Source organism: Triturus cristatus, chromosome 4_2 (assembly GCF_964204655.1).
Source record: "Triturus cristatus chromosome 4_2, aTriCri1.1, whole genome shotgun sequence".
NCBI lineage: Eukaryota > Metazoa > Chordata > Amphibia > Caudata > Salamandridae > Triturus > Triturus cristatus.
In genome coordinates, this window is record NC_140586.1 from 263,531,198 (window position 1) to 263,547,771 (window position 16,574).

The 16,574-nt window shown below is 43.4% G+C and overlaps 1 protein-coding gene across 5 annotated transcripts in view; it reads left to right on the top strand.

Annotated features, from left to right (window-relative positions):
- Window positions 1–16,574, top strand: part of CAMSAP2 (calmodulin regulated spectrin associated protein family member 2) — a 523,611-nt gene that overhangs the window by 462,890 nt on the left and 44,147 nt on the right. For all 5 annotated transcript variants that reach the window (XM_085601471.1, XM_085601473.1, XM_085601474.1 and 2 more), the window contains one exon: window positions 387–607. In XM_085601471.1, coding sequence (XP_085457597.1) covers window positions 387–607 — 221 coding nt within the window. The remainder of the gene's footprint in view (window positions 1–386; window positions 608–16,574) is intronic.

The following is a 16,574-nucleotide window of genomic DNA, read 5'->3' on the forward strand; positions in this document are numbered from 1 at the left end:
GATGAAACACATTTAAAAGATGTATTGCGAGGGTTGGACCAAAAAATAATCGATTGGTTTTGCTTCAACAAAGAGCCTGTACAGTGTCAAATTTTAATTCTAATTCGATCTGAATAAGACAAAACCATTTTTAAAATGCACTTAATTTTTTTTTTTTTAATTAAACACATAATGAGAATAGTCTCTTTATAAATGTTTTCCACCATATAGGCGGAAAGAATCTAAGGTTCGTAAAGTAAATGATGATTGCTTGAATTATTGTGAATCTTGCCTGCAATATTAAATGGTGACACGTGGTCCTGATCAGATAAATATACTTTGCAAATTCAACATGCTTTCATATGAGTTTACAACAAGTGTGTGCATCTCTTTTATATGTTTGGCAGATTAAAGTCAGAAGAGGAACGGCAGAAAAAAGAAGATGATAAAGCGCGTCGGGAATTTATAAGGCAGGAATTTTTGAGGCGAAAGCAGTTGAAGCTCTTTGAAGAAATGGACAATGCTATCAAGCCCCGCACCAATTCGACCAAGCAGAAGAAGCCACGCCCTAAATCAATTCATAGGGATCACATTGAGTCTCCCAAAACTCCCACTAAGGGTCCACCAGGTAACACCTGCGTCACGTGCACCAATAGAGTCTGTTCATGCAAGGGCACCAGCGTGGTTTGGCGGCTCACTCCTCTGCACTGATTGGCATGCGCAGCTACAACAATGTACACTTTTTAAGCTGCATGCATCTTCACTGGAAACATTCTCACTGTGCAGATCTCAGTTTTTTCCTGATCTGTTATGCGTGCATGTATGTATATGCTCACTTACTGCACACAAGAGCATGCCACGAAACTCAGTTGTTTGTTACACAGTTAAGAACATCTCTCTTTCTTTAGTTCTTGCCTAGGCAGCCCTTGCTCTGTCTCTGCGAGACATGCTGTATGCAGGATTTGGGCTTTAAAAGCTCCGCCCATTTTCAAGGACTCCCCCTGTTACATGTGTTGTTACTCAGAGCTTGTGAGCACTATATCTTTCTTTAAGCTGGAGCACTGAAGACCAGTGCTCATGGTTTATAGAGCTCTGTTGTAACCAGGGCTGTAAATCTTGCTCTTATCACGCCCCGTCTGCTATGCATTCAAAGACTGAGGTCTGGGTTTTTCCCCCTTTTGCTCGATGCCATTGATGCTTTTCCTGTCCTTATGTTAAACTGATTTCATAGGTCTGTGCTGCCTTGGTGCATGCTGTGCCCAATGTTTAAAATATATGGCTGTTCCCTCGCTCTCTCTCCTGTAGCCTCTTTCCCTCTCCTTCCCACCTGCCCCATCCCAATCCAGCCTGATAACCCTCATATCGGAACGCTCCATTTCTGTAAACAGGGAACCAACTACTCTGCTTTATGTTACTGCTAATACTGTAAATCCACATTTTCACATTTTTTATATTTCTCCTTTAGCAGTTGAAGTACAATTCTAGTTCTGAATCTGATATTTCCTTTCAAGCGAAGTGTTTCACTAACACCACTCCACGCAACACAAATTAATTCTACGCAATTGTACTCCATACAACTGCATTTCACTCTACAAAACCTGCTCCATTTTATGCAACACCACTCCAAGCAGTGACACTCAAGGCAACGGCATTCTCCGCAGCGCCACTCGGCTCCACGCAATGCCACTCCACGCAGTGCCACACCACACAACTGTATACCACACGCCACTCCATGCCACGCCACTCCACTCCACTCAACTGCACTCCTCCCTATGCAACCCCACTCCACTTTACACAACTGCACACCACCCAACTGCACTCTATGCTGCATCACTTTAATCTACTCAATGACATTCCACGCAACATCACTCAATACAATGTCACTTCATGCAATGTCACCCTGCTCTACGCAATATCACTCCATTTTATGCAACGCCTCTCTGCTTTACTCCACTCCACACAATGCCACTCTGCCCTACTCCACTCCACTCCACACCACTCTGCTCCACTCCAGCCCATTGTGCTTTACTCCACTACAGTCCACTCTGCTTTACTCCGCTACAGTCCACTCTGCTTTACGCCACTCCACTTCGCTCAGCGCCATTCTGCTTTACTCCACTTAACTCTCTTTACTCCGCTTTACTCCACTCTGCTTTATCCACTCCATTCTGCTTTACTCAACAGCACTCTGCTCTGTGCCAGGGCACGGCACTCCACGCCACTGAACTCAATGCCACCGCACTCCACGCCACCGCACGCCACTCTACACAACTGTACTCCACTCTACACAACCACACTGCACTCTATGCCACGCCACTCGGCTCATCGCAATGCCACTACACACAACACCACTAAATACAATGCCAATCCATGCAGCATAACTGTACACCACTTCAGTCTACACCACTCCATGCAGCGCCACTCTATGCCACTCCGCGCAACTTCACTCTATGCAGTGCCACTCCACTCTACACAAATGCACTCCACGCAACTGCACTCCACTCTGCGCCACACCACTGCAACCAGTATCAATCAATGCAGCGCCACCCATACAATGCCACTTCTTGCTATATCACTCCATGCTACACATTACCACTCCATGCAACCCCACTTCTCTCTACACAATGCCACTCTGCTCTATGCAACACCACTTCAACCAACTGCACTCAACTTTGCGCCACTCCACTCAACACCACACCACTCTACTCTACGCAACACCACTCCATGCAACACCACTCAATACAGAGCCAATCCTTTCAACAGCACCACGCAACATAATTACAATCCACATAATACCACTCAACACCACATGATTCAACTCCACCTAATTACACACTACTCAATCCTACATAAATAAACTGTATACCACATAACAATCCACATAAAAACACACTCCAAACCATGCAACATAATTCCACTCAACATAATTTCACTCTATACCACACTGTTCCATGCCACACTATTCAATTCCACACAAATCCATTCCACACCACATATTAAAAAAAAACATCATTCCACAACATTATTCCACTACACACCACATATATACAACACATAATTCAACATCATACCATACAATTCAACAGCACAACATGTAATTAAACTCCACTACATAACACTCCGCAACACAAAATATCGTTCATCATAATTACATTCCATTACACACAATCCCACTCCACATATTTCCAATACACTCAAAAACACATAATTACTATCCACATAATACAACTGCACACCATGCTGCATGATTCCACTACACAAATCCACCGTATCCCACCCAATTCCATGCCACGCAATGCAACAACTAACAATTCCAATCCAACCCACATAATTCCACTACACACCACATCCATCCATTCCAATCCATAACATATAGGTAAGAGAAATTTACAATGGCGATACCTCTAACTCTTTCTTTTTGTACACCCAAACACACAGATCTGAAGCTTAGCTCCAACATTTTTCTTCTTTTTCGTCACCAAATAGGTAAAGCTATTCACACAGTTCTACACCACGCAGTTCATCTCCACACATTTGCAATCCACACCACATAATTCAATACCAAACCACATAATACAACTCAACAACACAATAACAAAACACACCACATACATCTAATCTACACCACACAATTCCACATCGAGCCACAAAATCCAACAGCACACCATATAATTAAACTCTACTACATACCACTCCACAACACAAAATACCATTCCACATAACTACACTCCATAACACACAATCCCACTCCACATCATTCCAGTACACTCCATACCACATATTTACTATCCATATAATTCCACAGCGCACCATCCCACATAATTCCATTACACAAATCCAATCCATGCCACACCACACAATTCCATGCCACACAATTACACAACTAACTAATCCAATCCAACACACATAATTCCACTACACACCACATACATACATTCCATAACACATAGGTAAAAGACATTGCCATGTACAATGCCAATAGCTCTAACTGAAACAAATGCGAGACTGATTGCATTTTCAATGCTTGTTACAACTAACTTTGGCAGCAACGATTTGACCAAGAAATCACTAAAATTGTGATAATGGGTACAGCTTTACGCATGTAGATAAATTCAAGCCGTTCCCTCCTCCGCTAAGCTTTTAATATACTACTTGACGTCTATGCATGCTGTTGCATATATATGACTGTCCTTGATGACGTGAGAAGCCTATGTATTTACAGGTCCAAACAGATCGCAGGTATACTAAATGAATGCTTTTGATGCTTTCGGGGGAGGGCGGGGAACCATCTCTTCTCATTATCCATTCGAGTGATTTATTTCCGAGATTTTCTCAGTTTTACTATATTTAGTGGTCGAGCATTTTCAGTTGTGAAGCATAAATCGGTTATAGATTCACACGTGCTGCCCTCTCGTGGGCTTTTGGAAAAATGCAGCTACATTTTCTTGACCATTTTCATTGTGAGCATCGACAATTGGCGTGTAAGTAAGTAAAGAAGGTCCTCCGAGTTCATGGGCGTAGGAAACTACGAAGGTGCGGTAGCTTTTGTCTATGGAAACGGAAGATGGTTATTTGAAGTTCTGCTGCACATCCATCGACCGAGTCTATTTGAAGCACTTTAACCTGAGGGGTAATTGGGGAGAGGAGCTGGCCTAAGATAGCTCAGTCGACTGGGGAACTGGGTTCGAGTCTCGGCAATGACGCTGAACATCCTGTGATTCTGGCCAAATCACTTAATCTCCCCATGCCTGACAAAAATAAATGTGTCCTCATGTAATGCAACTTGTGCTATCTAGAGCACTCTGATACCAGATACCTTCTGGTCAAGTTTGTGCTATATAAAACTCCGTTTAAAAAAAAAACTCTCTCTGGTGGCTGTACTACTTCTTTCTTTTTTTAGCTGCAGTCACTGAGGTGTTGAGCCTGTTTTAAAATCTCTTTATATTTACAAGCCCCTATTGCCACCATTACATCACTTTTTGTTGACATGGTGGTGGCGATATGGCTTCGCCTTATTTACAAGGCAACGCTGCTTGGAAATAAGGCCCCTTTTCACGCTATACGTAGCTTGAAAGAGGTTGGCAATGGGTGTTGCAGTGGGCGTTCCGAATGAACACCCATTGATTTTGACAGAGGCAGTACCAAAATTAAGACCAGTAAAAACCTGTTCTTAACATGGCAAAACGAGGGAAAATGCTTTATTTCTTCTCGTTTTTGCTGTTTCTATGTATTCTGCATTGTGTAGCACACATAGAAACAGCAAAACGCCATTGAGTGTTTATGTGCAGCAAGGTGCCCACACAAACAATCATTAAAAAAAAACACGAGTTGCAACTTCTATTTGTGTTAGAAGGTACAAAACGCCATTACTGATTGTTTATGTGCAGGAAGGAGTCCCTTCCTGCACATAAACAATCTTACCCTGCAACGCAGACACTCTTGCACAATTGTACAAGGGTGCCTGCCTTGGCGCTAGACAGCTAAATTTAGCGTAAGCGCAGGGTGAAACACAGGGCTGCTCTGTATTGTTGTACATATGGAGCAGCCCTGCGTTTCAGAAGTGGCAGAGTCGACGTTAATCCAAGAAGTCTTATGCCACGCTCCGTCACTTCCTTCTATATATGCCCCTCTGTTGGTTAAGCCAGGGGCCCCAGCAGAGTAAGAGAAGGGAGTAGATGCTATTTATTGTTATTGCTGGTTCACCTTTCTTGCGGATACAAACTGATTTAGGAGGGGAGGAACGCCAGTGACCGCAATTAAATAATAATCCAATGGTCCAAGAGATTTTGGAGTCACCACAGAATTTTTTCCTTAAGTTACAACTCTTCAAGGAGATGCTTGTGGAGTGCAGCATGATTTCAGACAGGCATGTTCTGTCAGTGTGTTTAATCTACAGAATATGTGGAAACATTTCAAACGGAAAAGCACATGTTTAAATCTTATCATCATCACATATCTATGTGTGCTTGTATAGTGCGAGTTTGATTTAAGGTGTGATTAGTGTATTTATTGAACTTCATGTATTAAAACATATTCATGAACAGCTGGGGCTGTTGCAGCTAAGAGCGGTGGGGCGGGTTGGGTGGGAGTCGACGATGCGGCTAGCACAAGGTAAGTGGTTTTCTTTTTTTAAATAAAATTTTCCCTTGTCGTCTGTCGACTCCATCCCCAAACACCCTGCCTCCTTGCCCCACTGCTCTTACCTGCACAGGCTACAGCTGTTCATGAAATAACTAAACATAAAGCATTGACCTTTGGTGTTGAATGCAAACGAGAAGGATGTAACTCTAAAGTGTCTGGATTGCAGTGTGGAACCAGGACACCTGGGCGCAATTTCCAGCTTTCCCACTAGACCAAACTGTGTGATTCACAGCACATGCTTTACTTCACTATCATTTTCTTTAACCAACCAGATTGAGAGCTAATTGAAGTAATTCAGTTTAGAATTTTCACTCTACAGAACCCCACTTGAATGAACAAATGAATGAATGAATAAATACGTTTATTGTATGATTCATTGAAAACATTTTTAAAAAAAGGCTAAATCCAATAATAATAGTAACCTCACTTGTATATGGTTAACATAAAAAAATGTTGCTTCACAATTAATAACAATACAGGCTATATAGAAAACATGACAAACTGATGAGATTTTGTAATTTGTGGCAACATTGTCAGGGCATGGAAGCATTCTTGAATGTTTATTTTTTTTAAAATACTACTTTTAATAAATATCTCTCAATCCAGTGATATAATTGTATTTACTTAATTGAGACACTGAGAAATCTAGAAAATATATTACTTCATTTTAAGGATCATATTAGAGTTTCTGGGGAAATGTTTTGTTTGACATAAATATAAACCCATGTTAATGCTTCTCTAATGCTAAACCTGAGCCCACAACCCTGCCCTAGAGAGGACACCACGGTTGTGTTCGGCTCAGCACAAAAAGGCACATTTAAATCACAATATGCATTCACTATTACACAATATCTATTAATGCTGCGGTGTCCTGAGAATTGTTTTATAAAAAAAAAATAATTACAAAATCTACAAATCATCAAAAACATGAAGGTAGCCATAAGTCTCACAATTCTAAGGGGCATATGTACGAGGAAGTGGCTGAGTGCGGCTTTAGCTTCCTTGGCTTAACCACTTCTGAAACACAGGGCTGCACTGTATTTACAAGGATACAGTGCAGCCCTGCGTTTCTCCCTGCGCTGGAGCTTATTTAGCCACCTAGCACCAATGCAGACAACCTTGCACTATAGTGCAAGGGTGCCTGCGTTGCAGGGGAAGATTGTTTCTGTGCATGTGATTTGTAAACAACTGAAATGGCGTTTTGTAACTTCTATGTGTACTGCTGAATGCAGCACACATAGAAGTTGCACAACTTTATTTTTAATGATTGTTTAAGTGCATGAAGGAACACCTTTCTGCACATTAACATTCAATGACTTTTTGCTGTTTCTATGTGTGCTGCACAACACAGCACACATGGAAACTGCAGAAACGATTAGAAATTAAACATTTCTCCTCGTGATCTTAATACTGGCGCTGCCCCATATTTACACCACCCTTGTATATATGGGGCAGTGTCAAAACAATGGGTGTTGCGGCGGAACGCCCACAACAACACCCACTGTCTGCCCCTTTCACGCTAAGTATAGTGTGTAAGGTGCCTTATTTACAAGGCAGTGTTAAGCCACAGGTGGCTTAACGCTGTCCTATAAATAATTCGAAGCCCATATCGCCACCACAACGTCAGAAAAAGTGATGTTGTGGTGGCGATAGGGGCATTTAAATATGCCCCTAAATGTGATTCAGGATATCGTATCACATTGATTTGTGGACTGTGATGTTACAGTAAGCCAAGTTAAATGAATTGCTCGGTGTAGATGCTTCAATATGGCTGACAATGGCATTAGGCTGGTGTAATTGAATGTGCAAGGTTTCATCAATAGGATGCTTCATTATTCCCAGTGAAGATCTGTGAGAAAAAGCAAGGGCGATCTGTTAGAAAAGATACTTCTAGTGTAGTAGTTGTGATTACTCCCTTTGTATTGCAAACCTGCTCTAGACCTGCTGCCAATGTCTTGTCTGTTTTCCCTTACTTGTCTTTCACTATTGGCTCAACCCCACAACAACTCTTAGACCCTTTTTGTGCTTGGTTGTGAAATGGCAAAAGGATTCTGGAAAGATGTATTTCTCCATTCACCTTCTCCCTGAGCTCATCCCTCTCAACTCATTGCTCCATCCTTACCCTCAGTGACACACTGTCAGGAGTGTCTTTTTTTCGGCACCAGAAAAAGAGCAGACACCATCATCCCCCCTAATCCTCCATGCGCTGAAATCACAGAAACAGAGCCTAGGCTCCTGCAAGCCCACTACAAATCTAAACTGAACTACATATCCCTCGAGGATGTCAGGTCTTTACTTGGATCTATAATACAAAGGGCCTGATTACGAGTTTGGCGGACGGGTTACTCCATCATAAGCATGACGGATATCCCATCCGCCATATTACGAGCCCCATTATATCCAACGGAATATAATGGAACTCGTAATACTGCGGACAGGATATCCATCACATTTGTGATGGTGTAACCCGTCCGCCAAACTAGTAATCAGGCCCTAAATGTCTCTCACCAGCCATACAACTTCAAAGAAATCTTTGGTGGCTTGTGTTTTTTTTTTTGGGGGGGGGGGGGGGAGCGTTGACACTGGAAGTTGAATAGAACATTTTTTTTTGCATCAAACATTGATTGTGCGCATGTTCAGCCATCTCCACATTAAGGTACCACCCCATTTTTTCAAAGATTGAGATTTTCTAGCTTTAGTTTGTTAAACTTAGTAATAATCCCAGCAGACCATGTGGATTTCAGGTTCTACGCATTGATTCTCAATTATTATGCTTTTAAAAAGAGTGGTTCAGGGCATGGTGTTAGAAATGGGATTTTTGGTAGGCTAGGGCATGGGCCAAAGCCAGGCAAAAACCACCACTCTAGTCAGGATAAGAGAGTTACACTTCTAAAATAATTCCTGGTTTCTTGGCACGAGCAGCCAGACTTATCTTAGAGGCAGTGTGTAAATCATTTGCACATAACCAACAATATTTCAGTGTACGCACTACAAAAGGACACCACACCAGTTTAGAAAAATAGCCAATATTTTTATATACTTTAAGACAAGACCAATTACGATAAAAATCCACAATACTATACTTAAAAATCTGCAGTTATCAAAATAAGTTTCAAACATAGTTCCTTGATGTCGATAGCTCCGTCCAGGCCTATCACGGCGTCGTGAACAACAAATCCAACAGTTCTGGCTGGTCGCGGGCCAGCTACGGTGTCGGGAAGACCCAAAAACAGTACCTCTGAGAAATGCAGGGCGTTGAGGCCCTTGAAGTCACTCGCGTTGCAGGTCGACCTCCTCTCTGGTGGAATCAGGAGCACTGACGCCGGCAGGCGTAGGGTGCTGCGGTGTGCTGTGCGGCGTGCGGTGCCCCCAGGTCACGGTGCGAGCAGCGGCTCGGTGACAGCGTCAGATGGGGTTGTCGGTGAGACCAGGGTCGCGGTGCAAGATGAAGGCAGTGCTCGCCACGCTGCTAGCAGGTCACGGTGCCAGCAGCGTCGTCGTCGTTGCTGAAGCACTGTCGTCGGGTGACGAACCGGAGTCGATTGCGCCGGTGTCGGTAGGCCAAGGCTGCGGTGCTGGATGAGGGCGGTGCGTCGTGTGACTTATGAGTGGTGCCCGCGAACCACGGTGCAAGCTGTAGTGTCGATTTCGGCATGGAGCGGCGTCGTCATGGAGGCCAAGGCGTCTTCGTGAAGCAAGGCAAGGCGGTGCGGGGTGCGGTGCTCACAGGTCGCGGTGCGAGCAGCGGCTTGGCTGCAGCGTCAACAGGTGTCAACAGTGAGACCAAGGTCACGGTGCGGCGTTGCGGCGGTGCTCTCGGCGGTGCCAAAGCTGCGGTGTGAAGCGAGGCGGTGCGGAGTGTGGTGCCCACAGGTCGCGGTGCCAACAGCGGCTCGGTGGTGGCGTCAACGGGCGTCGTTGGTGAGACCAAGATTGCGGTGCTGCGTTGCGGCGGTGCCCTCTGCGGTGCCTTCAGGACATGGAGTCGGCAGCGGCGTCGTAGACGTCGTGGAGTTGCTTTTCCTCTGTTACAGCACAAAACACACAGTCCCCAGTGCTGCGGCAGAAGAGCTTGAAGTCTTTGCTGTTTCTGAGACATCATGAACAGGGGGCAAGCTCTACCTCAATCCCTTGGAGAGACTCACAAGTTAGGTTGCAGAAAGTCCATACCAGGCCTTTCACTGCCCAAGACAGAAGCAGCCACTGCAGGTCAGCCCAGCAAGACACCCAGCAAAGCGGTCGTCCCTTCTCGCAGCTTCTCCAGCTCTTCTTCTTGGCAGTCTTCTTGATCCAGATGAGTTCTAAAGTTCAGGGGTCTGGGACCCAGTATTTGTATCTAAAAATCCTTTGATCTTTCAGGCAGAGGGTGTCTGTGCCCGGCCAGAACCAGTTCTGCCTTCTCTGGTGTGATTTCCTGGCAGGGGGTGGAGACGGCATTGTCAGAGGCAGACCAGGCCCTTTGAGGTGCAAGGAAATCTCCTCCCCCTTCCCCATCGCAGCCCAGGTCTATTCAGCCCTTTCCTGACCTACCTAGACTATCTGGAGCTCTCCAGCCCCCCAGCCTTCTGTCATCCAAAACCCAGACAGGCAATCTACATTCCATAGAGGCACACGGGATGACGGAGCAAGAAAATACCCACGTGCATGTCCTACCTTTCACATACATTGCACCCTGCCCACAGGGGTACCTTGGGCCTACCTGAGGGGTGCCTGACGTAAGAAAAGGGAAGGTAAGGAACTGGCAAGTGTATGCACTGGCCAAGTCGACATGGCAGTTACAAACTGCGCGCAGACTCTGCAATGGCAGGTCTGAGTTACCGTTTTTAGGGCTCACGGGGGTGGCACAACCAGTGTGGCAGGCCCCCGAGTAGTATTTGATTCACCGGCCCTGGCACACGCAGTGCACTTTACTAGGGGCTAACAGGTAAATCAAATGTTCAAACTTGGAAACACTAATCAATACCACAATTTACACGGAGAGCATATGCACTTTAACACTGATTAGCAGTGGTAAAGTGCCCAGAGTCCTAAAACCAACGCAAACAGGTCAGGAAAAAATAGGAGGGAAGAGCAAAAAGTTTGGAGATAACCCTGCAAAAAGGGCCATTTCCAACATATGGTATATCTCATCATCCTGGACAGCAAAATACATCACTGCAAAATAGACATTCAACATTAACTGACAGAGCATACCCACTGCAAAAATGCTTAGCCTCCTTGAAAAGCAGGGACAAGCAGTATAGTTTTAAAAAGGAAGTGCACACGGGCAGTCCAAGATTGAGTGATAGAATGCTTTGAGACCGGTAAAATGCATGGTTCCCAGAGGCCTGGTGCAGGATTCCAAATGCCTCAGAAAAGAGTAGAAGCAAAGTTGTCAACTTTCTTCAGAAGGTGAGATGGGCCTTGGTAGAGCAGACACAGAGAGAGAGAGATCTAGCGAGATGAAGAACAGTAGAAAAAGAGCAGTCTTCAAGCCAGGAGCTGTGTATTCTGCTAGTTGTATGGAGAGCTAAATTGGCAGAACTCAGGGAGCAAATTGGATCTTGATGTCAGAATTTATCGTGGGGCCAAAGATGTCCATTGGAGTTGAAAGCATGGCTGACCATGCAGAGGGCATTAAAGCGGAAAAGGTACTCAGCGTGGAGCCACTGAAGGTTAGAAAGAGAAGAGACGATCCAGAAAATACAAATAAAAACAATAAACAATACTGTGAAGCTATCTACATTTGGCATACTGGAGAAAGAAAGCCATGCCCTCTCTCATCTCAAGACTACAACAAAGAGTGAATAGTTCTTGCACTAATTGAGATGCTTTAATTGAATGTATACACAAATTAGTAAATTGTTTAAATCTCAGTCTGGTTGATTAATTGAAAGTTGATTTTAGTTACCCATTTAGATAATGATGAAGTGTGTAACTATTTTAATGGATGGTTCTTATGATTGTTTTATATAAACGTTGGATGGAAATGTGTGTATATTTTAGAATGAACTATGATGATGATGAGAGAATATCAAGTCTTACTTCTTAAATCCAAGAGAAGTCCAATGTTCTGAATAATCTGCAGTCAGTTAATAAGGTACTTGGCAATACTACTTAGTGAGCATTTCAGGAGTGAAACCAAAGGAGATTTTACCGCATGGTCTATGAAATGTCCCCATTGCAGATAAAGAAAACATAGAAGCTTATGCAGTATTCTTAAAGGAAGACAACAGGTTGATGCAACCTTGTTCACCTATGAACAAAGGATAGAGCCATGTCAGAAAAGAGCCCAAGGTTCTGAACTTTGCTGACCGAAGATGAAAGATGGTCTACGACTGTCGGCCATCAGGCTGTGTTTGAAATGAAAGGAGCTCAGTATTCATTGCATTAGCCTAAGCGAGTCCAGAGACATCCCCTCAAAGATGTTTGAAAAACACAAGTTAAATTTAGCAGATTCTTCTCAGTCTAGACCATCAAGAGGAACAAGCATCCGGGTGTTATCTGCATAAACATAAAAAATGAAAAGCCAGAGAAATAAATAAGTTCATCAAGACATTCTACATAGAGGTTAAAATGCATATGGGTCAGGGATGAGCCCTTTGGAATGCCACACTTGAGAGTTTTATATTCTGAGAGGAAAGCCAACACAGAGAGAGACAGCATGGGCTCTATCATCCAGGTAGGACCCAATCCAGCACAGAGCAGTGCAGATGATCTCCAACCTTTTAAGTCTCTGGAGCAGCCTGAGATGGTTGACAATGTCAAAAGCTTCCGAGAGAGAGGTAGACGATCTGCAGCAAGGGCTTGTTGTCTGTAGCAGGGCTCAGCTGAAAGGCATTGTCTGTTGTAATGATCACATGGACATACACGCGCTGTTGCTACCATATTCCTCTGGCCCTGAAGATAATTGCCCAGTCCCTCACATAGATAGTTGCTGAAAGGGGGTATACTGAAGATGTGATGGTTGTGCACACTACGGTTTGATATGAGGCAGAAATTATAGCAATTTGATGAGGGAAGTGGAACATAGCATAATGCATATTATGAGGAGGCTGAATAGATGTGGGTAATGAATGGGGTAATTTGAGATGTTGCATAAGGTGAATGTACATGATTGCTCTGCAATAATGGAGTACCAAGATACCAGTTGTTTGATTCCACTGTTCCCAGGCTGTCTGCTACTGTATAAACCTCAGAACTTTAACAAACACTTTGTTGATATCAGTATGTGGTAAACTCCGTTCCTGCTGTTAATATGATTATGAGAGTCAAGACTGAACTGCATTTGTTTAAAAAACCTTCAAAAACAAGCTGCTAAGAGATCCAGGAGAATCAACGCCATCTTTTTGCCACGAGCTGATCGAAAACCAAACTAGGCTGTGTTCAGAGCTCTTGCCATGGACTGGGATGGCTACCGGGTGTTTCGGTGGACAGGCAGGCTGGGGTCTGTTTCACGGCTGTGGGGGCCGGTTTTATTGGTAAGGGATTTGTCGGGCACGTTCCTATTTGCAGCGCTTCTAAATAAAATTATTTTAAAGCATGCTTAAAGGATACATGCTGCCCTGCTCCTGCCTCTTGAAATGCAGAAAGAGAAATGGGCGATACCGTCTTCTTTTGGAAGTTCGGCATATATATGAAAAAGAAAAAGAACAATCGTTTTGAAAATCATCCCTATTGAGAGGGATTTTGGAGCATTGGTATTACCTTGTCTTGTTTGAGACACTCAGGGGCACATGCATCAAGTATTTTTGTCTTCGCAAACAGGCCGATTAATAGAATCGGCCCGTTTGCGAATGCAAAAAATCCTTTCAGATGCAGCAAACCCAATTTTGCGATTTGGTATTCGTTACCGAATCACAAAATAGGTTTGCAATTCGCTATTAGGAAGGGGCATTTAGGGCGTTCCTTCCAAATACCAAATCGCATCGGTATGTAGGAATGTTTTGTGACCGAAATGCGGTTGCGAAACATTAGTATTTCACACCTACTTTAAGTAGGTGGTAACCCATATGCAGATGAGAAGGGGTCCCCAAGGGACCCCTTCGCCTTCGTGAATGTTTGTTACAGCATTTTTTCAAACAGGCAGTGGTCCGGACCACTGCCTTACTTATAAAAAATGAAAAGAAAACTTTTCATTTGTGTTTTTGAAACGCATCCCGTTTTCCTTTAAGGAAAATGGGTTGCATTTTGAAATAATGATTGCTTTATTTAAAAGCAATCACGGACATGGTGGTCTGCTGACCCCAGCAGGCCACCATCCCTGTGATTTTAACGATTCCTAGTGGGTTCCAAATTGCACTCTACCTCATTAATATTAATGAGGTAGAGCGATTTGCGGCCCCCAAGAAATCGCTATATGAAACTCTTTGAGTTTCACATATTGTAAATTGCGATTACCTAATTGCGGTTCTCAGAAATTCACAATAAGGTATTCGCAATGTACAATTTTGATACATGGAGCCCATAGATACATGGGTTGTCGCAAAAGATCAGTTGAGACTATGTCAGGAATAGTGAGAATAGAAGTTAAGCTCATGAACTAGAATATTCAACGGTGCTGATTTAATGTATATGAGTACATTGAAGATGTCCTCTGGACATCGAGGGGAGTCAATTTTTATCTTAATGATCCATGGTATATGCAAAAAGACAGCAGGGCCCAACCAAATATATTCCTCTGTCTGCCAAGGTCAGCCATATTCAGAGATCTTGGAAGCTGCCTTGAACAAGAGCAGAAGACTGTGGAATAAAGCGGGCCTGCTTAAAAAAGCAGAATGCTAGGTAGAAACTAGTCATCTTCTCAAGCAATATGATGTGTATTCCTTTTCTTTGGACCACACTTTACTAACAGTTATACTCTATTATGAAGACTGCAAAATCTGCCCAAAATCAGGTATGTGGTCTGTGCGAAGTTTTAACAAAGTGCATTATTTTCTCAACATTGGTCTACCAGCCCCTGAGCCATGTCAGATTTTCAGGATATGAATGACATAAATTTACATGGGGTAAATCTAAATAGGAATCATTTACACAGTCAGGAGGCAGATTTACAAGAAAGTGACGCATCTGTAAAGATGCGTCACTTTCCCTGCGCCACCATTAGAAACCCTTGTGCCACTATGGATGCGCCGTATTTACAATACGGTGCACCATGGCGCAAGGATTGACAGATGCATCAGAAATTCTGACGCCTCTGTTGATGCAAAAGTCACGCATTGCTGGAGTCGTGTCGCAAGCACGACGCAACTCCAGCAATGCAGGGGGAGGCCTATCCTCATTGTGCTGCGTCACTCCTTACGCCTGCTTCAAGCAGGCGTAAGAATTTGACGCAGTGGCGTCCTAGAAGTGGTGCAGTGAAATCTTGTATGTTTCACTGCGTCACTTCTACGAGGCTTTTATGCGTTGGAACCCCCTTCATGCATACATTATACCTGATGCTGGTATAATGTGATGCAGGGCTTTACAACGTGACGCAACTCCCGAGATGCGTCACGTTGTAAATGGGCCGCATTTTTACGCTGCTGCTGCGTCACAAAAAGTGACGCAACGGCGACGCAAAAATGACGCACCTCAGTGTTTCTCCTAAAATATATTGCTTGTTTCTGGCCCATGTGAATCACCATTGGTTATCCCTGAAATAGTAGGAAATATTTGCTGCAAGTCACAGCCATCTAGGCTAGTTTGCTGAAATTGTTTTTTTTTTTTAATTGTGGCATTTTTGAAAAAGTGCGCTACGGATACATATTAAAATATGGGACACGTTGGGAATAGGATTTACTAGAACATATATGTAGTGGAAAATATGTCTGATGTACAGTTTGGAGGTGCTTATTCATGAGCAGGAAAACAGTCAAATGTAATAATATTGCAGTGAAAGAATATATAAAGATCTATCAATATTCTTGTCTAACCCTGACATTTCAGACCCTCGTGTCCAGGTTTGTTATAATTAGAAAAAGGGGGCCAAGTTACTTCATAGACCAGATTATTTCCACTTAAATTAGCTGTATGGAATCGATCTAGCGTCCCGAAACCTGACATGCCTCTGACCCTCCTGGGTATACACATGCAACAAAAGGTAACATGCAATTTCTAGACATTTGTCAATTTCAAGAAGGCAGCTGAAACTGAGAAAAAATATTCATGTTAGTCCATTCGCCACTATTTATATTGGTTTAAAGAACGAATCAACATGTTTGCATATTTAACAACCAAAACAGCAGTGATTGCCTAAAACACTGAAAATTGAGATTAAACCATTACTTCCTTAAGAGTTTGTTTTAAATAAGCAGAGGATACTTCGGTGGTAGCAATGGAAATTGTTAAAAGCCAGTGTGTGCTTTTTACATTAAATATAATTGCCACAAAATGTACCCTTTTCAACTCTAACTTTACTGTTCTCTTCTGCAAATGTGTTTAAATTAAAGCGACCACGTCCTGGGGGCAAAACCTTTATTCCATAAGCTGATGCA